Genomic DNA, 24,625 nt, shown 5'->3' with positions numbered 1-24,625 from the left:
TGCCCTGGTCCACTGCTAACCATGCTCCTCATTGTCCTTGTTGCTTTCTATTCAGCTGCTCTCTGAAAGTAGGGCGAGTGCTTGTGGGGCACCTTAGGCCTGGGGGCCAAATGCAGCCCATCACACTTCTCTATCTGGCCTTTGAGACTCTCTCCAGGCTACACCCCTTCTGGCCATGCCCTATGGACTGTGATAATACCTCTTCTTTCCCTGCACGGAGAGAAGTATGAGAATGGAAACCTTTAATTTCTGCACGGCTTTGAATGTGGCCTGATTCATAAAGGCATTCCACCACTGGTTTGTGGCCCTCGAGAAGACTACCCATGAGGGGATGTGGCCCCCAGGCTGAAAAACATTCCCTAACCCTGTCTTCATTCAGCCTTGCTTCCAGAACCTCCTTCCCCACATTAAAAAGAAATATCAAGTGCCCCATGTGAAACCTGGTTCTTCAGCACAGCCTTAGGAAGGTTTGCTGCATTAGAAATTGGCCATGTTTTTACCCTGGGAGTTTCAGAAAGCTCTTCCAGGCCATCATTTGTTTCCCTTGGACTATCTTAAGTGGAGAGGAGATTAATCACATTGATGTCTGGAGCCTGCCTGCTCTGGTGATTAATGAGCCTTCCTGGTTCTGCCCTTCACATCAGTGCAGGGCGCCTTTGGTTTTAGCGGCTAATCGCTCTCCCGCATTTGATGTCATAATCCTCTGTATGACATCACATCTATTTCTGTGGAAAAGAAAAGGAAGCACAGTGCCTATGGTGGAAGTGTGGGCCTTCAATAACAGAAGGGGACAACTGGCTGTGAACTCATACATGTGGACTTCATTCATACAATACTTTGTGGAGTTAAGGGAGACCGTTTGCTTCCTTCTGTCCTGTTTTATGAATAAGAACATAACAAGAGCCCTGGTGGATCCACATCTGCTCCAGCATCCTGTTTTCACAGTGGCCAAGCAGATACCCCAATGCAAAGCCTGCAAAGCAGGACCTGAGAACAGCAGCAGTACTCTCCCGACAATTGGCAGTCAGATGCAGTAGAGGTAGAGCATACCCACAGCAGCTAGTAGCAGTTGACAGCCATGAATTTGTTTTACTCCTTTTAAACCCACCCAACTTGGTGGCAGTGGATTCTATTAGCTTCCAACATTCAGCTTCATTGGGTGGTCCCAGATTCTGGTATTTTGGGAGAGGGAGAAATGTTCATATTCTGCTTTCTCCACACCATGCATGGTGCCATACACTTCCGTCTTTGCCTCCCCCCCACCCTAAATCGGGGGGGACGGGGACCTATGGCTCTCCAGATGTTGCTGGACTCCCATCTCCTGCCATGCTCTAGCCAGCATGGCCAATGGTCAGGGATGGTGATAGTTTTCAGTCCATTAGCAGCTGGAGGAGCACAGGTTCCCCATCCCTTTTCTAAACTAAAACGAAGAGCACATAAGGTGTCTCCTCAAAGGGTTAGTTTCTGTAGCCCCTCAATCATTTTAGTTGCCCTTTTCCTGTACCCTTTTCAGATGTGCAGTCAAGCTCTCACTTGGATCCAAGAGAGATAAAATGCAGAGAAGTCACAAGAGCTACAGAGAAAGCCTGCCTGAAAAAGCATTCCTTAAAACAAAACATAAATGGCCACCTAAACATCCCTAATTGATTCCAGAGGGCTGGAAGTGCAACACTAAAAGCCTGTTTACTAGTACATAACTAAATGAACCTCTGGGGTATGTGGCACTCTCAGCATTACCCCGTCAGAGGAGCACAGTTGCCAGGCAAGAGTGTCCCTTAGGTCTCGTATATTTCTTAATAACCTTTGAACAGCCCAAGGCAGTTTGAACCTCCAGAGCAAGCCTGATGGATGCGACTTTTCTTCAGCAGCCCAGGTGATTTTTTTTACAGCCTCTGCAATGCTACAGAACCGCTTGATGAGATGCAAAGTCAGAGGCTAAAAAGACCTGAGAAAGGAGGTATGCAGCGTAAAGGCAGCCTAGCTAGCAACCTTTAAAGTGTGTGTCTGTTGATTTCATATACTTACTGAATCTATATCCAGTCCTTCCTCCGCAGAGGAGCCCAGAGTGGCAAACAGATACACAATTTAAAAACAGAAACATTCTAAAACAGATTAACACATTCTAAAAACAATTACAGCTAAAAGAGATCTAAAAGCAATTACAGTTAAAAATGTTCTTAAAGTAATTACAATTAGAAATGTTATTCCTAGCACATCTTGTTAGAGTTGCTCTGAACCAGATTATTACTTTCTAATTAACCTGGAATGACACATTAGCATTGTTTAGGAGAAGTTGGGTGGAAACAATTTCACCCTTAAATGTGCCCATATGTTTAGGAGGCCCACCTTTTAACCACACTCACCAATGAATCTGGAAGAGATAGCAAATGGTCAAGGATGATGGGAGTTGTAGTCCAGCAGCACCTTGAGGACCACAGGACCCCCACCCTAGCTTTAAAGGATGCTAGGAGGCAACTCTGCGAAGTGGTCTCGCTGTGTCTTGGAAAAGCTGCAGATAGAAGAGGTGGAACCTTCAGGGTGACCAGATACCTGTGCAGCCAGAGCAGGAGTGGGAAGACCCTCTGGTCTCTCCCTAGGCCACACCCCTCACTGGTCCGGCTTCACATTATTGAGTGACTTTGTCAGACTGAAAATGCTTTGGGAGCATCTCTAACCGAGTTGTTGGTATAGAGCAGGCACCCCCAAACTCAGCCCTCCAGATGTTTTGGGACTACAGTTCCTATCATCCCTGACCACTGGTCCTGTTAGCTAGGGCTGATGGGAGTTGTAGTCCCAAAACATCTGGAGGGCTGAGTTTGGGAGTGCCTGGTATAGAGTAATGGAGGCTGCTCTGCTGGGAAAATGGAGCCCAGGCTAAGCAACACTAGTCTGCCCTCAGCCAGCCATCACATGCCTGTCATCCTACTTACAACCAGCCCAGGATGTGCTGGTCTTGCCTTTAAGCTTCCTCTTGTTTAGTCTCAGTGTTGTTCCCATGTAGAACTCAGCAGGGCAGAGCAGGACAACATGTTGGCATCACTTATCATTGCCTCTGGCCCCCCTACTGTTGGTCTCCCTGCCATCTGCCCTACCAGTCCCAATAGGCGCCGGCAACTGCCGTCAGCCTTTTCAGACCCAGGACCCTATTTTAACCCAAATATGCATTTGGGGATCTCTTACCATGTATTCTAGCTCCTCCTACAGTTCATTAAAGGCCACTGCTGTGGAGTAACATGCCAGGCTGTGGCTTTTTGCTTCTGGGAACAAGAGTGCAAGCTGACCCCTTGAGGGGAGCAGTCATTCAGGTCACCCAAAACTTGTCAAAACGGAGAGGACCGGGTTTTGGGATGTTAAGGAAGAGGCTGTCTTGGAAGGAGGTTCTTTTGAATGCATCAACTACCACATGTCCAAATCTGTTGCAAAAAAAAAAAAGGTCATTAGTCTCCAATTCTGGTTTCTCGTTTCTCCCGCAGGTATGTTGGAGAGCTAATTTCTGATTCAGAGGCAAATGTACGGGAAGAAGACACCTACCTTTTTGAACTTGGCGACCAGGTAGTAAATTTGAAGGGCTCGCAGGACAAGCAGAAAGTGCTAAAACAAATTCTGCCTCTTCCCCCACCCCCCACCCCCATTTCATCATCTGTAAGTTGGTGTGACAGGAAGCTCTTCTCGCCTTTTAGGAAAAGCAAAACATCCTGTAGAATTGGGAAGGGGAAAGGGCTGAGAGACTCAGGGGACAGATGATGGGGGAAACTGGGACATCTTCTTCTGGGCCACCAGCTCATAAACAGCCTCTGCTGAGCACGACTCTTTGCCCAAAGGTGATTTGGGCAGCGGGGGGGGGCATACACACACACACACACACACACACACACACACAAAGATTAGTTACCAAGGATTAGTCCTGCTCAAAGTAGACTCACTGAAGAATAACAGACACTATTTAACTTGGATCCAGTAATCTCAGTGGGCCTACTCTGAGTAGAACTTAGTTGGGTACAACCCTGAAAGGCAAAATGCCTCATGCAGACCCACTTCCACCATGGGGCATTAGTTGGAAGCTGCCTCTCAATAACTTTTAATTTAGCTGTTTTGCTTATTCTTAAGGCCATATCTACACTATGCATTTAAAGCAGCGGGACACCACTTTTAAATAGTCATGGCTTCCACCAAAGAATCCTGCGAACTGAAGGTGTTAAGGATGCTGAGAGCTGCTAGGGACACCTACTGCCACTCACAGCGCTACAATTCCCAAAGTGTTTTAACAGTCAATCCTTCTTCCCAAGGAATTCCGGGAATAGTAGAGGAGGAAGGGTCAGCAATAGTGCAAATGCATCCCCTCCGCTCTCAGGGTACTCTGGGGATTGTACCTCTGTGATGGGAATAGGGAGGTCTCCTAGCAGTACTCTGCACCCTTAACAAACTATAGTTCCCAGGATTCTTTGAGCAAAGTGGTATAAAGATGCTTTTATTGTATACTGCAAATGGGACCTTGATCTCTATTGAATGAAAAGTATTCGGGGGAGGGGGATGGAAAATGAGACATATTTGAACCTGTTTCCCAACTCTAGGAACTGTAGCTCTGTGAGGAAGAATGTGGGGGGTAGGAGGGTTTCTTCTAGCAGTACTCTGCACCCTTAACAAGCAACAGTTCCCATAATTCTTCAGTGGAAACCATGACTTTCAAAGTGGTATAAGAATTGCTTTAAGTACATGGCGCATACGGGGCCTAGGTGAGTGGCTAAAATACCTGCGCAGGATAACTCTTCAAATAATTTCCACCAGCTCCAGCAGAGACTGATTTTACATGGAACCAAAACTCAGGTCTAATCAGAGGTTCTCTCTGTCCCCCTCCTCAACTTCCTCAGAACAAAGACGTGTACTGCATAGATGCCCGCTTTTACGGCAACATCAGCCGCTTCATCAACCATTTCTGTGAGCCCAACCTGACCGCCGTACGAGTGTTCATGTCCCACCAGGACCTGCGCTTCCCCAGAATTGCATTCTTCAGTACCAAGAATATCCAAGCGGGAGAAGAGATTGGGTATGTGTAAGAGGAAGAGAAGGAAATGGCAGGAATGGGAAGCAGGAGGAGGAGGGAGGAAGAAGAGTTGCTTAAGCTCAGGGATGGAGGCAGCCCTTGGTCTGTCAGGGGCAGCCATTCCTTCAGGGATAATATTTATGTGGTGGGGGATCAGATTGTGGGCATCTGTGGGTATAGTGCCTGTACATCATGTCTAATCTCCAAGTGCTAGAAACTCACTCTTTGGGGGAAGGGAGTGGATAAGTGCTGGGAATTGGGATTATGGTTCATCAGTTCATGGGGAGGGGAATTGCTCCCCCTTGACCTCCTGCCCCATCTCCATGGGTCACATGCTAGCAGTGGGGAGGTCTGAAACCAGCAGAGGTCTGGGTCAGAACCTACCCATTTCCATCTCCCTGTTCTGCAGGCTCCTTCTCTTTGGGTTGCATTCAACAAAACAAGGTCACACTCGGACCATACATTCAATGTGCATTTCCTTGAATTGTGGAACTGCGGAGTTGGAAAGAACCACAAGGGTCATTAGTTCAAACCCCCTTGAACCCACAACCCCAAGATTAGAGTGTCTCATGCTCTATTGACTGAGCTATATCAAAGCTCATGGCTTTTCTGGATCTGCTTTCAAGCGTTCCTCCAGCTCTGTGCATGTGTTGGCCTTCTTCAGATCTGCGCATGTGTGTTCACGCCCTCACCCCTTGCCCCAGCTTACTCGCACAGAAGCCATGAAACAGATGTTGAGAAGTAACACTAAAAAGCAAATCAATCTACATAAGGAGGCGTCTGTAACTTCCTGCTCATCGAAACCCATTGCACCACAGTAACAGACTATCGGCTATGCATTCTGAAGGTCACAGGCAGCGTTCGAAATTAGCTGCACTTTGTGACCAGCAACCGGCCTTTTGAGACTGTCTGGATGCCACCCTTGGCCCCTAGCATCCCCACCTCCCTGGCTGCAACAAAAAGATCCACGTCTTTTGCTCCTGGACTATCCCACAGAACACCTGATTCACCTGGCAGCACAGCAGCAAAAGACGTGTTTTCTTTTTTTTTTACTGCCAAGCGAATCAGGTGTTCTGCACTCATCTTTTGCTGCTGCCCTGCCCTGCAGAACACCTGATTTGCCCAGCAGCAAAAAATAAAAAATATTTTGCCATCACCGCACTGCCAGGCGAATCATCTGGTCTGGTAATGCAGAAGAAGGAAGAAAAAAGTGCCTAGACATTTTGTTTTGGTGTCCACAACCTAGTTTCCACATGGCTCCTAGCTTTCCAGTTTCTAACACTGGTCAGAGGTTCAAAGCCCTGGTATCTCCAGGTAGGACTGGGAGAGACTCCCAATCTGAAACCTTAAGGAGATGCTGCCAGTCAGTGTAGACAATACTGAGGTTGATGGGCCAATGTTCACATTATAAGGGGCCATGACTCAGTAAATGCAGGTAGTTGCTTGTTCAACTATTTTTTGTGGTTGGGGTATGGGCTTGGTGTGGGGGAAATGAATTTTGAAGGTGTGGGGGTCATTAATAAGCTTGAACTGAGCTTGATTAAGCTTTCCTAGCTTTCTGCTGGCTCTTAAGATTCTGTTTCATTTTTAAAATGTATTTTGCACTTCCCTTTTAAAAAATCACTGTATTCCTTGTTTATATTGGAACCCAACTTGGAAAGTTTTTTCTTTTAAAAGTCAATATTATAGGAACAGACAAATCTGCCTAATTACTGATTCAGACCATTGGTCCACCCAGCTGATTACTGTCTACACTAGGCATGGCCAAACTTGGCCCTCCTGCTGTTTTGGGACTACAACTCCCATCATCCCTAGCTAACAGGACCAGTAGTCAGAGATGATGGGAATTGTAGTCCCAAAACAGCTGGAGGGCCAAGTTTGGCCTTGCCTCGTCTACACTGGCTGGTGTAGTCTTCAAGCTGTGCATATTCCATCAGCTTAAGTTGCCATTCTTCTTTAACTGGATTCTCGCTCATTTTCCATTTTTGGACTAACAAAACACGGGCCACAGTAGTGGCATACATTTTTTGACACCTGAGAAATTCTGTCTGAATTATCCCCAACAAAAAGGACTCTGGTTTTTGAGCGAAGGTCCTTTTAAACTTGTTTTTCAATTCATTATGGATCATTTCCAGTACCCTTTTACAAGTCCATCACAAATGGAAAAAATGTTCCCTCGACCTCCTTTCATCCCCAGCACTTATCTGATTCAGTCTTATACATCTTAACAAGTCTACTCGGAGCTAAATACCATCTGTAAATCATTTTCATGTAGCTCTCCTTCAAAGAATTAACATGCCGTGAACTTCAAATAACTTTTCCAAAGTTTCCCCCCCGAGGTTAAAGTCTATACCAAGGTCTAGTGCAGGCTTCCTCAACCTCGGCCCTCCAGGTGTTTTTGGCCTACAGCTCCCATGATACCTAGCTGGCAGGACCAGTGGTCAGGGATGATGGGAATTGTAGTCTCAAAACATCTAGAGGGCCGAGGTTGAGGAAGCCTTGTCTAGTGTTTCCATCCAAGCTGATCCTTATAAGAACTACTAAACCCTTCTTCAGGCAGTCATCCCCACTTTGGCTTTTGGCCCCACCCACTTCATACATGAGTGGGACGCGGGTGGCGCTGTGGGTTAAACCACAGAGCCTAGGACTTGCTGACCAGAAGGTCAGTGGTTCGAATCCCCATGCCGGGGTGAGCTCCCGTTGCTTGGTCCCTGCTCCAGCCCACCTAGCAGTTCAAAAGCATGTCAGAGTCCAAGTAGATAAATAGGTACCACTCCGGCGGGAAGGTAAATGGTGTTTCCGTGCACTGCTCTGGTTCGCCAGAAGCAGCTTAGTCATGGTGGCCACATGACCTGGAAGCTGTATGCCGGCTCCCTCAGCCAATAAAGTGAGATGAGCTCCGCAACCCCAGAGTCGGTCATGACTGGACCTAATGGTCAGGGGTCCCTTTACCTTTACCTTTACTTCATACATGTAGCCCTTGGGAGACTGCTTCAAAGGGAGTGGGGGCCTCAGTCGGTTGGTGGGGGAGCCCATTCCCCTGTGCTGTTTTTGGTGGTGGTTGTGGTGGTAGTGGAATCAACTGTGTGGCTTCCTCCTGTGTATATTTGCCCAGAAGTACAACTCTCTAACACACTCTCTCTCTCTCTCTCTCTCTCTCTCTCTCTCTCTCTCTCTCTCTCTCTCTCAGGTTTGACTATGGCGATAGGTTCTGGGAAGTCAAGGGCAATTACTTCAGTTGCCTGTGCGGCTCTCCCAAGTGCAGGTACACCAGCGCCATCTTGGCTCAGAGGCAGGCCAGCACTTCCTCGTCCCAGGAGGTGTTGGAGAGCAGGCTCCCTGACACGAGCTCTACAACAGCAGTGGCAACAACCTCCTTTTGAGGGCTTTCTGCACACATAGAAAGAAAAACAAAACACCACCACAGATTGTAAGATATTTCTTTTTTATATATTTTCGAGAAAGGAGACTCCCCGCTCCCGTTAAAAAAAAACCCCAACACAGAATACCACCCCACATCCCTGCAGCAGTCCAGCGTTGAGGCGCTGCTATTGAGTGTTACTGGAGAAAGGAACCAGGCACCTTGTGCTTCGTCACAGATGACGCAGGTCCGCCCTGCTTTCTTCTTGCACCCACAGCAGACCAGGAAGTAGCTGGCTTGTGAACGCAGGGGCAGCTGCTCTCATCCTTCCATGCTGAGAGGCCCTTTAGAGGCCTCTCTTAATGTGATCCCTGTTCTCCGAGCCAAGGAAGAGGTCTTCCGCCCACCCACTTGATTCCCCCACCTGAAAGGACAAGATTTGAATGGACTGCTGATGTTGCATCTCTCCAGTTGTAGTAGAACTCTGAATACTTGATGAAATGTGATGATGATTATGGTGATGACGATTTCTTGAAGCCAAACTCACCTCCTTGGCACAAGCACCGAGGCCAGCTTAACCTTTGCAGGCACACCTTCCTTTCTCGCTCATCGTCCGAGGATTGAAACGGAACTCCTTTCGAACAAGGTGCCTGCCTTAGCCAGCGTATTTGCTGTTTTCCGTCACAACCTCTTAATTATTTGTCCAAGCCTCCCAGAGGTTCTCCCAAGTCCAGATAGGGGCTTCTCCATTACAGAGAGTTTTCGTTTTTTCCAGTGTTTCGGCGCATACACCCCTATCGTGCAATGGGAGGCTTGGAAGGATTCCTTATGTCTTACATAACACTAACTCTGGAAAAGGAATCAAGGATTTTTTTTGTTTGTTTTCCCATACGGATAAACTGGCACTTACAGAGAGGCCCTCTTCCAGGCATTTCCTGAAGCAAAAGCTCAGCCTGGGCACCCCTGAGAACATGGTGGCAAATGTGGTCTATCTGTGCCATCGCCGTTTTTCCGATTTCTTTCATTTCCTCCCCATGTAAAGCTACATATTGTGAGGTTGACGGTTGGATTGAACTGATTTCTCTTGTACCATACTGGGGGGAGCTGAACAGAAAAGCAACTCACCCGAGCAACTCAACGGTGCTGATTTTAGTGTGATTTTTTTCTCACTACTACGTAAAATGAAATTTTCAATTGTATAATAAAAAGAAGAAAAAAAAAGAAAAGAACAAAGTGATCTTAGTATAAAATGCAGGGACGACAAAACCCACAAGACCTTTTGTTAGTATTGTAGTGGGAATAAAATCTGTCATCACCTTTTGTGCGGTGGTAAAGCAGATCATCTTTTTCCCCATTTATCTCTTAAATACTGTAATTAGTGCAGTACCAGGTTTGGGGACTTTTTTGTTTTGTTTTTTGTGGGGTTAATTTTTCTTTTTTTGGAGGGGGAGGGGTGCATCTCTTCTAAACCGTTCATATTGCTGGGTGGTCTTTTCCCCCCTTTTCCTTTCTGTTAAATGTTTTCTTTTTTTCCCTTTTTTTTTGAGTTTCAAAGGTTCCCACCTTTGGGCTCCTGTCATTTCCTTGTTCTGTTTTCAATGAAATCAATAAAAAGTGCATTAAACATTTTGCCCCCTTTGGCCTCTTTAATCTTTACTAGATTAAATTTTTGCAATACTTCCCCTTGCGCTCCCTACTATGCACAGTTTTATTCTAGTTTAATTAATCCAGGAACAATACCATCCTCAGAGCAGGGTTCACTGTGCAGCTATATCACATGCTTATAAGCAGCTCAAAAATCAGGCAATAACAATGGCATTTGAACATTTCTGTAACTTTTTTTTTAGGTGCTCATAGTACTTTGTGTTATGTTTTTGTATTGTGTTCCCAACAAAACCCCTGAAAGGCAAGTCACTCATGGCTGTCCTCTAAATCTGAGGCTGAGTGGCTTGTCAGACACCACCTCCTGCAAGTGGGATTCCAATTCTAAATTAGAAAGTGAAGAGAGTTGCAGGTGGGTGTGCACACATATGCGACTTTATAAGAGAGACAGGCAAAGCCCCAGACCTTAACGAAATGATTACTTTTTCTGTGCCTCTGAAAAGGGCATAAAGCTTTTCTTGACTGTTATTTACCTTCTCCATTCATTGCCTTCTCCAAACCATAACTCAATGCATCACAATCTACAAGTAACAACCGCTCAGTGGTGCGGCATCTACTTTTCATGCAGAAAGTACCAGGTCCAGTCCCTGGTATCTGCAAGTAGAACTGGGAGAGACCCGTGCCTGAAACCCTGCTGCCAGTCGACATAGACAGTATTAAACTAGACGAATCAACAGTTTTGCTAAATATGAGGCATATTTCTATGTTCCCAACTGCTGCACCTGATGCACATTTTCCCAGGCAGTTTGCCTTCCTTCTGTTTACCCAAACCTTCCTATTACCCATATAGGATTCTCTATTTCTGCCATTTGTATAATTCTTGTCCTGGCTATAAAGTGTGGATCATATGGGATTTTTTTTTTTTTAAAGTAGCCCCACTAAAGACTACTCATCCACATGCACCTTGGCCAGCTGGAATGAGCTGCTTACGTTTCAGTGGGGGTATTGGTGCTACTTAAGTGGAAGAAACTGAATTTAGGGAGATTTTATACTCTGCCACTGATGCGGTTGCAGGCAAGGGAGAATCCCTGTAATCGGAAGCTTTGCAGTAGGGGTGGGTAAACTCTAGGCCTGAAGGCTGAATGTGGCCCTCCAGACCTTTCTGGCCCTCTGAGCAATCACCACCATATCAGCCACACCCATTCCCAGGCCACACCCACAACCAACCCTACTTGAGTGTCCTTTGCATGCCTGGAATCTGTCCTTGAACTCTTGCCTCTTGCTTCCCTGGGTGAAGGAGAGGGAGGGTTGTGTATAGAAACTAGCCTGCTGTAAAAAAAAAAGAGAGTAACATTTGTGGCCCCAAGAAGGCTGCCCAGAAAGGGGATGTGGCCATCAGGCTGAATGCTTCTCTATCCTGGCATGTGAATAATACTGAGCTAAACTGGACCCTGTGGTCTGCCTCTGTCATGATGCTTTGCAGACGAAATAGTACAGGTTCTAGTTTGCCAATGGGTGGTTCCTATCTGCTGGTTTTCTTACCGCCATTTCCCAAAACTTAAATATATCAGAGTGAATCTGAGGCTGCTGGGAGACCAGACCGCTGCTCTGCAAATGTCACTGGCAAAAAGCATTTTCACACACCAAATGGTGATGCTCTGGGGTGACAGTGGAGGCGGAGGCCCCGCCAGTCTGTGATGGCTTCCCCTAGGAGTAGCAGCCTCTTCCCGTTGGCAAAGCTCAGGTTTGAGGAGGCCGCAGGCAATTCACAGCTGACTGCCCTCCTGCGCAGCCTCAGTCCGTGCTTGTTTACCTTAAGATAGAAGAAAGTCCATTTGAATTGCAGTGAGTGGGATTCTTGCACTGCTTTTCTGCAACTGCTCTCAGTGTGGGGTTAAGGCACAAAGCAATAAATATTCTACAACTCAACTAAAAAAATCCCCTTTGTTGTCTATAAGCAAAACAGCAGCAAGATCTGCCTGAAGGATCAGCCTTTTGTTGCCGTTCTCCCTTTGCTACTGGTGCCAACTTGGGGTGGAGAATCGTTTCCCACCCGAGGGCCCTGTTTCCTCTGGGCCGTCTTCCAGGGGCCATACACTGGTGGTGGGTGAGGCCAGATGCAAGGGGAAATGGATGCAAAAGCAACTGGAGTTGTTATCCTTGTGCAGTAGGCTAGTTTCTATACATATGCACACCTCTAAGATGCAAGCAAGCAAAAGTCATTATTACAGTTCAAAGTCCACGTTCCAGGCTTGCAAGAACATTCAAGGAAGAAGAAGGCTGGTGATGTAAGTGGTCTGGGGAAAGAATGTGGCCAAGGAAGGGGTGTGGTGGGGGGAGAGTTCCAAGGGCCAGATAAGAGAGGCCTGGAGGGCCACATTGAGCCCCTGGGCCTGAGGTTGCCAAACCCTGATCTAAAGACTGGAATGCAGGCTTCCTCATCCACTAGGAGGCTGGTCCCATTTTATGGAATAACAACAGCAAGGCCAAATAAACTGCTCATACGAAGCCCATTGCAGATCTCTGATAATTTGTCGTTCTGAATTCAACATCACCATAATTAAGTTTAAAAGGAAATTTAGGATTGCATATAACTCCGAGTCAGCCCACTGACATGAATGGACCTAGGCTAGTCATGTTCATTAATTTCATGGGGCTACTTTTGAATAGGATTGGCTTTGCTTCAACCCTTTGGTTGTAGGGGGAGGAGGACACTTATTGAGAGACCCAAACCCACAGATGTTGACAATGATTCCCCCCTCCAAATAACCTGGGAATTGTAGCTCTGTGAGAGGAAAACTAGAGTTCCCACTGTTCTTGGGGATAAGGACACCATGTGCTTTAAATGAATGGTGTAGATTTGCCTACAGTTTTCCTCTTCTACCTCCCACCCCATACATATGTAAGTCTACATTGACTGGAGGCATGAACCAAAGGGTGAGAGCAAAAGGACTCTTGGCTGAAGGCAGAAAAGAGCACAAAGGGGTTTTTGGCCTGAGGCTCTCAGCTATGGGCCAGAGGCTGCTGTGAAAGCTATGAACCAATTGGAAGAATGGAGAGGGAAACGGTTGCATGCCAGTTAGAGAACCTTCCTTCCTTCCTTCCTTCCTTCCTTCCTTCCTTCCTTCCTTCCTTCCTTCCTTCCTTCCTTCCTTCCTTCCTTCCTTCCTTCCTTCCCCTCCTTTTCTTTCCTTTGCAGGCATCATAGTAGATGAGATGGAATTGATAAATGCACTCTGGAAATGATACTTGAATTATAAGCAATACATGCTGAGGCAGGATCCCCCTGTACCTGCAATTAACAGCAACTCTTCCCCCCCCCCATTGTTTTCAGTACAAGATGGTTCTCTCTTAAAATTGTGGTTTTCATCCTCACAATAACTCTGTTAGGTAAAGTTAAGAATATGCTCAAGGCCACAGCATGATCCTCGGGGATTTGATCCTGGCTCTCCTGCAAGACAGGCTTGAGACTGGATTTTGACAAGCCGTGTTTGTGAAATTGTTCCCGGCCCAACCCCACCTGATGACATTTCTGGCAGCTGACTGCCATGGAGTTGAATTAAACTGGTTCAATTAACAGTTAATGGCAGCAGTTCATTGTTGGTAATAAGGCTGTCAGGCTCCTGTCCCAAAACATGACAGAGACTTTTACTTCTTAAGTGATAAATCTTCACTGCTAATAGTATAGATTCAAGGGACGCGGGTGGCGCTGTGGGTTAAACCACAGAGCCTAGGACTTGCCGATCAGAAGGTCGGCGGTTGGAATCCCCGCGATGGAGGGAGCTCCCATTGCTCGGTCCCTGCTCCTGCCCACCTAGCAGTTCGAAAGCACGTCAAAGTGCAAGTAGATAAATAGGTCCCACTCCGGCGGGAAGGTAAACAGTGTTTCTGTGTGCTGCTGTGGTTTGCCAGAAGCAGCTTAGTCATGCTGACCACATGACCCGGAAGCTGTACGCCAGCTCCCTCGGCCAATAAAGCGAGATGAGTGCCGCAACCCCAGAGTCGGCCATGACTGGACCTAATGGTCAGGGGTCCCTTTACCCTTTACCTTTTAATAGTATAGATTCAGTCCTGAGCAAAAGGCCAGAAGCGAAGATCCCAAGGTATGAGCAAGGCAAGATGTTCATAACCAAATGGAAGTGATGAAGTTGTCCCAACAGTTGGCATACCCTTCCTACCAAGCTTTTAAAGACAAGATGTGGTGAGCTCACTTGCTGGACTCTCGCCCTACAAGTCTGTTGTGCATGCACACTGGTGCTCTGGGTAGATGCAGCTAATTTCACCACTACAAAGGCAGTGCCTGATCCCTGGCAACCAAACTTATGTCTGCCTCTCTGCCTCCAGCTCCACCACTTCCTCCTGTTCAGCCCTTTCCCCCCGGCTGGTCCAGATCCTACCTGGTGGTAGCTCTGTCCTGAACCCTGGTGTACTTATTGACCAGTGCCATTGGTGTATACAGTCCCAAAGGCAAATGCTAGCAAGTAGTCTGGAACTCCAGCAGTCAGGAAAGACAGTCAAGGTTCAATATAGCAAACCCAAATCAAAAGTCCCAACAGTCAGGTCAGGTCCTGCCTCTGCAGCCAGAACCTGGAGTTCTGAAAAGCATGGTCCTGTGGAGCTCTTGGTCACCCAGGCCATGGTCTATTAACATGGGAAGTTGAGCAGACACAGTACCTCATCTCTGCTTCAAGCATCTGGGCTTGATGAGATGTGACCCTCACTTGTTCTGAGGCTACTTCAGCTGAAGAATCACACACCACCACCCTGAGCTAATGAGCCCCACCTGGCCAGCTAGGGAGTTGGGCTGTGGCCCCTTGCCTGCCTCAGCCACCTAGAGCATACCTCCCGCTGCTCCATACGCATCAGAGCCCACTGTTCATGCAGGCAGGGGTCCCTCTGGTTCCCCATCCCCTCTGTTGCCCCATAGGTACTTTCTATGCCCCCAACTTCTTCATCCCCACCATGCCATGGTGTGAACCAGTCGCAGCTACAGCTCTCCCCAGAATGCTCTTCCTCCTCCCCCTTGTCTTGCCAGTTCATGTCACTCTGCTTCTCCCTCTCTGACATCTAGAGCAGCAGGGGGGACATCTCCATCCATGAGTGCTAGCCTTTCATCCCCATGTCTGCTTCTTCTTCCTCTTCCTCGTCTGTCTGGGACTGCCAAGGGACCCATGGCACCAACACACAACTGCTATTTACTCCAGGTTTGGATTGCTGCCCCACCACAAGAGCTGAATTAGCATTGTGGCAGCCAACAGGCATCAACTAGGGTTGCCATGTGCCCGGGAAATCACAGGCGTGCTCTCTTTCGGGGGGCCAACATGCCCATCTGGGGGATTTTTAAATTTTAAAGGAAATGTCTGGGTTTGGGGGAGATTACTATTATTATTTTTACTATTACTAAGTGACGCGGGTGACTCTGTGGGTTAAACCACAGAGCCTAGGACTTGCCTATCAGAAAGTCGGTGGTTCGAATCCCCGCAACGGGGTGAGCTCCATAAGGAAGTATAGCTCCATAAGGGGAATAGGAGTCTCCTAACAACTCACACCAGGGTGGCGCTGTGGTCTAAACCACTGAGCCTCTTGGGCTTGCCAATGAGAAGGTCAATCCCCGCGACGGGGTGAGAGCTCCCATTGCTCGGTCCCTGCTCCTGCCAACCTAGCCGTTTGAAAGCATGTCAAAGTGCAAGTAGATAAATAGGTACCACTCGGTGGGAAGGTAAACGGCATTTCTGTGTGCTGCTCTGGTTCACCAGAAGTGGCTTAGTCATGCTGGCCACATGACCCGGAAGCTGTATGCTGGCTCCCTCAGCCAATAAAGCGAGATGAGCGCCGCAATTCCAGAGTCATCAGCAACTGGACCTAATGGTCAGGGGTCCCTTTACCTTTACTACTGTAACTACTACTACTACTATTATTATTATTATTATTATTATTATTATTATTATTAGCTTGGGCGCAGGCTGCTCTGCATGCCATGGCCGCTGCCAGCGCAACATGGGGTAAAGGCGTTTGGGTGCAGTGCCACCTCACACCTGCACCCATGTTCCTCTTTCCCTGCTCGGGCTGACAGCGGTTTGGACTGTCCTCTTTTTTGCTCTTCAAGATACGGCAACCCTACATCAACAGAGTTCAATGACATATTCCCGACAGAAAGCACTTGGAAATGGTGCAAAGCAGGGCTGGCGAGGAGTGTGTAGTTTGGGAGAGTTCCAAGGTCCCAACAGAGGGGCCTGGAGGGGCTGCAATCAGTCTCTGGGCATGAGGCTCCCCACTGTCATGTTCTGTTTTTCCCATGGAAAAAAACTGCAACACTGGAGGCAAGGCTGGTCAAAGGCTGCTGATGAACCACAGACATCTTGAAGTGAGCAACTTGCTCTGGGTAAGGCTGGGAGCAGACGGAGGCCTTCTGTCTCCAGACTTCCTCCTCCAGGCTGCACCCCCTTAAGAGAACTTCAGAGCCTTATAGGTCCAACCTTGTGGCCTAAAGACGGACACTTCTCTATTCTTATTGCGCTCCCTGCACTGCCAGACCAGTGATGTGCACTGGGAGGCAGCTGGTTCCCATGAGGGTCCAGAGCTTTAGTCCCACAGACCTTGGTGGTGTGGAAGGTTCTCCAGCTTTCTAGTAGCCTTTGGCACAATTTTCTCCCTATCTTCAGCAGCTGGGTCTGAGCCATGGACCTGACCCATCTGCTACCTCTGCATCTTTGGACTGTGTCCAGATCACTACTAGATTCGGGTCATGACACTTAACCCTGCTGTCAAGCATACTCAGATATGACTCCAGCAATGCCCACCATCAGCTGTGGCTTCATCCACTGGTCAGTGGTCCTTTCATGGGGAGGAAGGTTCTCCCACCATGGACATAGCCGGGGGGGGGGCAGCTGCCCTCATCAATAAAAATAAAAAAGACACAGCAAACTGAGATTCTGCCCCCCCCCAACAAAAATCCTGGATACACCCATGCTCCCCACTGCTTTAATTGCATGAAAAACGAGAATTCTATAGCAGGAAGCTTCCCCCTGACAGATTGATGCCCAAAAGCTGGTTGACCACTGTTGGCTGACTTCGAACTGAGGTTGTTGTTTTTTGCCTGGCCATGGCAATAGGAAAAATGAAATGAACACATCTTCCTGCCACTTCTCCTCTTTCTTCTCTTGCTGGTGTTGATCAAGCTTCAAGCTAGACTCTCCCCTTGGGAAGGCTGCGACCCAACACTTGGCTGTAAGCTTCTTGAACTGGTGTCTTGTTCATTGATTTCCTAATAGCCTGGTTTAGAGTAAAGTCTACCCTGGCCTTTTTGTCTCCTTAATTATCCTCTTCGGCACTTTGGGGAGTTAGCAGAAAGGAGGTTTGGTGAACTCTGCAAAGCTGCCCTCCTTTGGGGAGAAAGGTTGGGTTGGCAAGATCAGCTTTTCACCTTGAGGAGCAGGGAGGAGGAAGCGTAGCCTGCATGGGGGTAAGCTAAGTCTTTGGGTAAACTGAAGATGGGTGGGAGACAAGCTACTCCTCTGTACTTCCCTGGGGAGGGAAGACCACTTGTGAGCTCTGCCAGCAGATGAGCATTTCTATTGCCCTCTCCAAGTTTATGCTGCTCTTTAAACAGTGGGCTTTGAGGAACAGGTGACTGCCTAGGCTCATAAACTTCCAGGTGTCCCTGCCCTGTGAGGGGTGCATTACAACAGTCATGGCCAGAGCACTCTGGGACTGGTAGGGAGGCAAGGAGTCCAGCAGTAGGTGGCACCAATGACAGGCAAAGGCAGCTCCTAGTTTTGCCCCCATTCTTCCTGCCAAGTTCTACAAGGAACTAATAATAATAATAATAATAATAATAATAATAATAATAATAATAATAATTTATACCCCACCCTCCCCAGCCAAGGCCAGACTCAGGGCGGCTAACGAGCAATAATAAAAACAAGTTGAATGAATACAACTTAAAAACAAAAATAAAATACAACATTGAAACATTAAAACGATTAAAATGCAGCCTCATCACAGGAGGAGAAGGAAAAAGAAAGAGGGGGAGGGAATCAAACTGACTCCAAGCCAAAGGCCAGGCGGAACAACTCTGTCTTACAGGCCCTGCAGAAAGAAATCAGATCCTGCAGGGCCCTGGTCTCATGAGACAGAGCGTTCCACCAGGCCAGAGCCAGAGTTGAAAAGGCCCTGGCTCTGGTTGAAGCCAATCTAACTTCCTTAGGGCCCGGGACCACTAGGGTGTTGCTATTTATGGACCTTGAGGCTCTCTGTGGGGCATACCGGGAGAGGCGGTCCCGTAGGTACGAGGGTCCTAGGCCGTGAAGGGCTTTAAAGGTCAAAACCAGCACCTTAAATCTGACCCTGTACTCCACCGGGAGCCAGTGCAGCTGGAAAAGCACTGGGTGAATATACTCCCATGCAGAAACTAAGGAGAGGATGTTGACAGTCATGATTATCCCCTGCACTGGGAAAGGTGGGGATGGCGACCCATTTGCCCTCATGGACCAATCTTCACTATGTAAGAGAGGGATTTAGATCTCAAGGAGGCATTGGGAATGGTGACCATGGAAGACATTTGCAAGAAATTACTGAAAGAGAATGACTCCAGCAGAGACTATAAAGTCACCAGACAAAAAGGCTTCTTGTAGCCAACCAATCACAGGCAGAGCCCACTAACTCCACCTATGTCCCCACCCTCCTCCCTATTGAGTTCTACAATGGCAACTCTGAGGCTATTTGCACACTAACCCTTTCATAAGACGAATTGTGTTTCTCAATCCAGAATCATCCATGCTCAGCCTCAACATACTGCTTTCAATCTAGATTGGTTTTAGATCCAGCTGTCCACAAGGTTGAGCGGTGGTTGGTTAAGACACATTTGGTAAAGCCGCCCTTGATTAGGTGCCTTTTCCTACCTGCGAGTTCCCCCAGGGGGATGAAGAGGAAAGAAATGATAATTGCAGTCTCAGTTTACACTCACCCACAATGTCATGGGCAGGTGTGGATACAACACCCTCCCTCCTCCATTGCCAGGACCACATATATCTGTTTTCTAATAGACACACTGTGGGGTAATGCAGAAATGATTTGCAACAAGATAGATAGATTTAGATGGTGGGTGTACCACATAGGAAAAAAACAAGCTCTCTATCGCCTTTTACTCCAGAATAAAATGCTGTGGGTGTGCAGCCTGAGACTAAGGAAGAAGGAACTGACAGCCCCCCCCCCCTTGGACTGCTTATAAATAATAAGACAGGCAAGTGGCAGGGCTGTGTGTGTATGTGCATGTGCGCATGCTCTCCTTACATGCATACTCTGTGGACAGAAAAGTGGGAGGTGTGGGTACAGCTCACAATGGGATGCTCCAGATGTTGGTGCTCCAAATATCCCTGAACCATGACTCACATCTTCCCTGACTATCCTGGCTGGGGTTGATGGAAGCTGCTGTTCACCTGCGTCCAGAGGGCCACAGGTACCCCATCCCTGCTTCACAGTAACAGCCCCCCCCCAAAGCTTTATGGGACTAGAGTGAGCAACATACAGTGGTACCTCAGGTTACATACGCTTCAGGTTACATACGCTTCAGGTTACAGACTCTAACCCAGAAATAGTGCTTCAGGTTAAGAACTTTGCTTCAGGATGAGAACAGAAATCATGTTCCAGCAGTACGGCAGCAGCAGGAGGCCCCATTAGTTAAAGTGGTGCTTCAGGTTAAGAACAGTTTCAGGTTAAGTACGGACCTCCGGAATGAATTAAGTACCGGTACTTAACCTGAGGTACCACTGTACATTGGAGCAGGCTTTTAAGTTTCATGCATGACCATACCCTTGTCTTATTTAGAAGTGAAAGGATTTTTATATTGTTATTCCAGAGATGGGGAAGTTGCATCCTTGCTTACATATGATGTTGGACGCCAAGCATTGTTGACCATGGCGCTCATTGGGATGGGTGGGAATTATTATTTTCTACACTGACTGTGTGTGGCTACCATCCTTCCCCATAAATATAGGAATCTGCCCTACACTGAGTCAGGCCACTGGTCTATCTAACTCAGTACTGTTGACACTGACTGGCAGCAGCTCTGCAGGGTTTCAGATAGGGGACAGTCCAAGGCCTACCTGGCAATGCCAGGGGCTGAACTTGGAATCTTCTATATCAGGCATGTCCAACCGATTGATCACGATAGAACATCCCTGACCGATCCTGGCCAATTGCGTGATCCTGATTGATTGCCCAAAACAACAACAACTTTGGGTCTTCCTCTCCCCCCCAAAAGCTCTACAACTTTGGTGAAGGCTCTTCAAAGAAAGCTCAACAACTTTGATCAATCCAATGGGTAGTTTTTGTTTTATTGTGGGAGTAGATCGCAGTCTCTTGGGAGTTGGACGTGCCTGTTCTATATGCAAAGCAGATGCCTGTTCTATATGCAAAGCAGATGCTTTACCCTTCTTTTCTGCAGCCCTCTCCTTAAGGCATAGGAAGCTGCCTTGTACTCGGACCATTGGCCTGTCTAGCTCAGTATTGCCAACACTGACCAGGCGCAGCTCCCCAGCGTTTCGGACAGTGTCTCTCCTAGCCCCTCCTGGAGATGCTAGTGCTTGAACCTGCAACCTTCTGAATGCGAAGCAAATGCTCTAACCAGAGCTACAGTCATTGCTCCAAGGCTCTGGAGGTTCGAAGGTCCACCGTTCTTGTGTCCTTGAAATGTATTCCACCCCCCCACCCCATCCTTTCCCTCTCCCAGTCACAAAGTAGAGGACTACTTTGATACCTCTGTTCATTTTGCATGTAGACAGAGGCTTCAAAGAGTTTATTGGAAATTAAAAGCAGTTGCTTTAGAGGTGTGTGTGTCCATACACGCGCTTGCGTGTGTGCAAGCAATGCCTGTGAAAATGTCTTTGAGCCCAGGCCGCCTTATGCTGATTTCAAGCACATATCCAAGCGGAAGTGTTGCTGGAGGATCCTTATCTCTCTCAGGCTGACATATTATGAGAAAGCTGATGGGGAGGGGGCGATAGGACAGCTGCCTGCGCAATTGGCAGGTGAGGATGGTTCTGCCTATACAAATGTGAGCCATCTCCTCACACAAGAGGCTTTGCAGGGCTCCTTGAGAAATATTAGCTCATCCTCCCCCCACCCTCCGCATAGTAGCTCATATTCCATCTCCACCCCTCACCCCCGAAAGAGAGGCTGGCTATCAACTTTTTAATTTCCTTTCGTGACAGTGCGTGCACATTGTCTCGGCTGGGTAAGTAAAACTGAGGGGATCGTTATCTTTTATCAGAAAATGAAGGCCCCGCTCTGGAGGCATCCGTAGCCTCCCTTGCCATGCAGTCATCTGCTCTGAAAATGGTTGTGATCCTTGGTTTGAAGATGGTTTGCCGAGCGCCGGGTGAAATTCAAGCAAGGCAGCTCCCTTCCTAGAATTTTCGTAGGTCAGGGCTTGGCTGAAGGCAGCAATCTGACGTGAGTCTGGAGCTATAGAAAAGCTAGCAAGCAGTGTGGTGTAGTGGTTAGAATGGACTAGGACCTTGGAGACTAGGGTTTAGACTCCCCCCCCCCCCACTTAGCCATGACGCTCTGGCTTCTTCTCAGATTGTATAAATATTTCGCCTTTTCAGCCCAAGACATTTTGGCACCTGAGGTCAAAGCTCAAAATGGCACCCCACCAGGGAAGAACAGGTAGGTAAAGAACTACATTGGGAACCAGAGGTGGAGGGGGGTGGGAATCAAATCAAACTTCCCTGATGGTTGAATTCAAATGCCAGGGGGAGGGGGCAGGGAAAAGGGCCTGCTCTGAATTATGCCAGGCAAGTATAGACCCCAGAGGGCAGCCCCAGCCATTTCCTAGGGGTGGGAGGAGACCAGCAGGGGGCTGCTGAGGAGGCAGCATATCTGGCCCCCAAGGAGTGTTGCAATGTATTCCTCTGTTGCCCCCATGGAACCTGCTGCCTGAGGTGGTCACCTCACCTTGCCTGGCACCTATGATTCAGACCACACGTTTTAAATGCAACAATACCACTTTAAACAGTCATGGCTTCCTGAAAGAATTCTGGGAGTTGTAGTTTAAGGGTTCTGAAAGTTGTTAGGAGACCCCTTATTTCCCTCCTTCGGGACGCGGGTGGCGCTGTGGGTTAAACCACAGAGCCTAGGACTTGCTGATCAGAAGGTTGGCGGTTCGAATCCCCGCGACGGGGTGAGCTCCCGTCACTCTGTCCCAGCTTCTGCCAATCTAGCAGTTCGAAAGCACGTCATGTGCAAGTAAGCTGTCAGCCGCCTGACAAACAACACTTCCCATGATTCTTTGGTTCCCATGATTCTTTGATTCTGTTTAAAGTCAGTCATGCTGCTTTAAATGTATGGTGTGGATCTGGCCTAACCGATGCAGCCAGATCCTACCAGTGATCACTTGAAAGCTAATCCAATTGTATTCAGTGGTGCTTCCTCTCAGGTGTGTGTGTATAGGATTGTGCTCTTAAAAGTTTGATTAAACTGCTTTAAAAAACCAGGTTCCTGCTGCTCTTCTTCTTATGTACAGTATTTCTTTTATTTACATGTGAGCTGCCTTTAAGTGTGATCATTTGGGTAGAAAGGATTTGGGTTACATCTTTGTTTTTACCATCTTTTTTCTTTGTAAAAACCAGACTTTCCACCCTTAGAGGACAGCACTGAGGACAACTGCTACCATTTTGTGAGTTCTCAGTCTGGAACATTATTGCAAACATAAATTTCTTGCAAAACTTTGTGTACTGTGATAGTTTATTACCACCACTGCTGTTAAGCATGGAAGCATTCTTTGTAGGCAAAAAAATACCTGGAGGGTTGAAAGGAAAGGAAGACTCATGGCCGGTGTGTTCGTGTGTTTCTTATATCAAGTAACTTATAACTAAGGAAGATGGGGTATTAAGAAGGAAAAGAGATTCAACATGGGCAGAAAATGCAAAGGGGTCAGAAACCTCTGGCACATGGGCCAAATTTAACCTATGATGCTGCTTTCTAAAACCTGCATTCACCCGCTCCACACTCATTGTCATATGAGGCAACAGATGTGGGACAGGTAAAGGTGTGGTTGATGAGCTGGGGGTTCCCATCTTCCTTTGTCAATATCTCCCTTACATCTCTGTGGGTCACCTGCTACCTACCTGCCAAACGGGGCCAGAAAGGTAAAAGAAGATAAACATCTGGCTCTTAGTAAAGGTAAAGGGACCCCTGACCATTAGGTCCAGTCGTGACTGACTCTTGGGTTGCAGCGCTCATCTCGCTTTATTGGCCGAGGGAGCCGGCGTACAGCTTCCGGGTCATGTGGCCAGCATGACTAAGCCGCTTCTGGCGAACCAGAGCAGCACACGGAAACGCCGTTTATCTTCCTGCCGGAGCGGTACCTATTTATCTACTTGCACTTTGACGTGCTTTTGAACTGCTAGGTTGGCAGGAGCAGGGACCAAGCAATGGGAGCTCACCCCGTCGCAGGGATTCGAACCGCCAACCTTCTGATAGGCAAGTCCTAGGCTCTGTGGTTTAACCCACAGAGTTTAATTAATAATTAAAGTAGGGTGGTACAATGAACAAGCCTTATTCTGCAACAATATATTTTAAGGAAACTATGTTAGCTTCAGTCTTAGCTTCTGTATGAAACAGAATTTTCTCACCACCATCCCCTTGCCTGTAAAAATCTGATTATTGTAGGGAGGCCATCTGGAACAGAATAGCATTGGGGTCTGGGGGCTGCAGCAAGTGAAGGGATCTCTGAAATGGAGATCTCCCTTCCATAAAGACATGCCTTCCATTTTTCCAATATATTAACCATTGGATCCAAACTATAACTGGAATGATTTCCATCAGTGAAGTGGAAGTAAGTCTAGCTTTTCTTGTCTGCATTTTCTTGAGTGAGCCAGAATCCCAAATTATAATTTAATATGCTCACTCACAAGATTCTTTTCATCTAATTCTGCCTCTCTGCAGAGCATGTCAGCTGCTAGCTCCGTGTCTTCATCCAAAATTATGATGGAAGCAGTAGTTTCTGGTCTGGTTCTTTGATGGCCCAGTTTGGCAGACATAGTCTCTAATTGTTGTACATTGCTCATTTGCTATTGAGGTTGACCTCATAGATTCATATTCCAAATGTATTTGCCACTTTTATGACAGCAGTCTATTTTAACAGACCCATAAAGTAACTGTAAAACAAAAACCAAACTGTTAAACACAGTAACCAAAAAGTTTATATGAAACTTATAAATCAGGAGGAAATATTTCACATAGAAGCTCAGCAGTTTCACAGGTTAGTTTTATAAGCACTCATTGGTGGATACTTTCTGGCATCTTGATTAAATTTACAGTATAACCCAATCCCAATGCATGCATACTCAAAAAACTTTAGTGAAGTTTTTCCCAAGTAAGTGCACATAGGAAAGCAGCCTCAAAAGTATTAATGTCCTAGTTTTGTATCAGGATATGTGTGTCACAGCTGTTCGATGAAAGATGAAAACGTCAACCCCAAATGCGGGACCATGCCAGAATGAGAGCAGACACAGGATACCTGCTTCTAGTATATGAAAACTAGACGTAAGGTCAACAGACAAGGACAAAGAATGAGAAGGCCTAGTCCACTTTTCTCACGGAGATGGAATGTTGCACAA

The 24,625-nt window shown here is 47.4% G+C and overlaps 2 protein-coding genes across 10 annotated transcripts in view; one reads left to right on the top strand and one right to left on the bottom strand.

The window, feature by feature from the left end:
• Positions 1-10,026, top strand: part of EHMT1 (euchromatic histone lysine methyltransferase 1) — a 139,140-nt gene extending 129,114 nt beyond the window's left edge. For all 9 annotated transcript variants that reach the window (XM_081896307.1, XM_081896304.1, XM_081896303.1 and 6 more), the window contains 3 exons: positions 3,474-3,552; positions 4,869-5,044; positions 8,232-10,026. In XM_081896307.1, the coding sequence (XP_081752433.1) occupies positions 3,474-3,552; positions 4,869-5,044; positions 8,232-8,424 (448 nt within the window). In that variant the 3' untranslated portion in view covers positions 8,425-10,026. The remainder of the gene's footprint in view (positions 1-3,473; positions 3,553-4,868; positions 5,045-8,231) is intronic.
• SLC31A2 (solute carrier family 31 member 2) overlaps positions 1-24,625 on the bottom strand; it is a 766,698-nt gene that overhangs the window by 111,362 nt on the left and 630,711 nt on the right. The window lies entirely within an intron of this gene.

Source organism: Podarcis melisellensis, assembly GCF_964234715.1.
Source record: "Podarcis melisellensis genome assembly, chromosome: Z".
In the NCBI taxonomy this organism is placed as follows: Eukaryota; Metazoa; Chordata; class Lepidosauria; order Squamata; family Lacertidae; genus Podarcis; species Podarcis melisellensis.
Note: the sequence above shows the minus strand (reverse complement) of the source record. Positions and strands in the feature narration are given on the sequence as shown.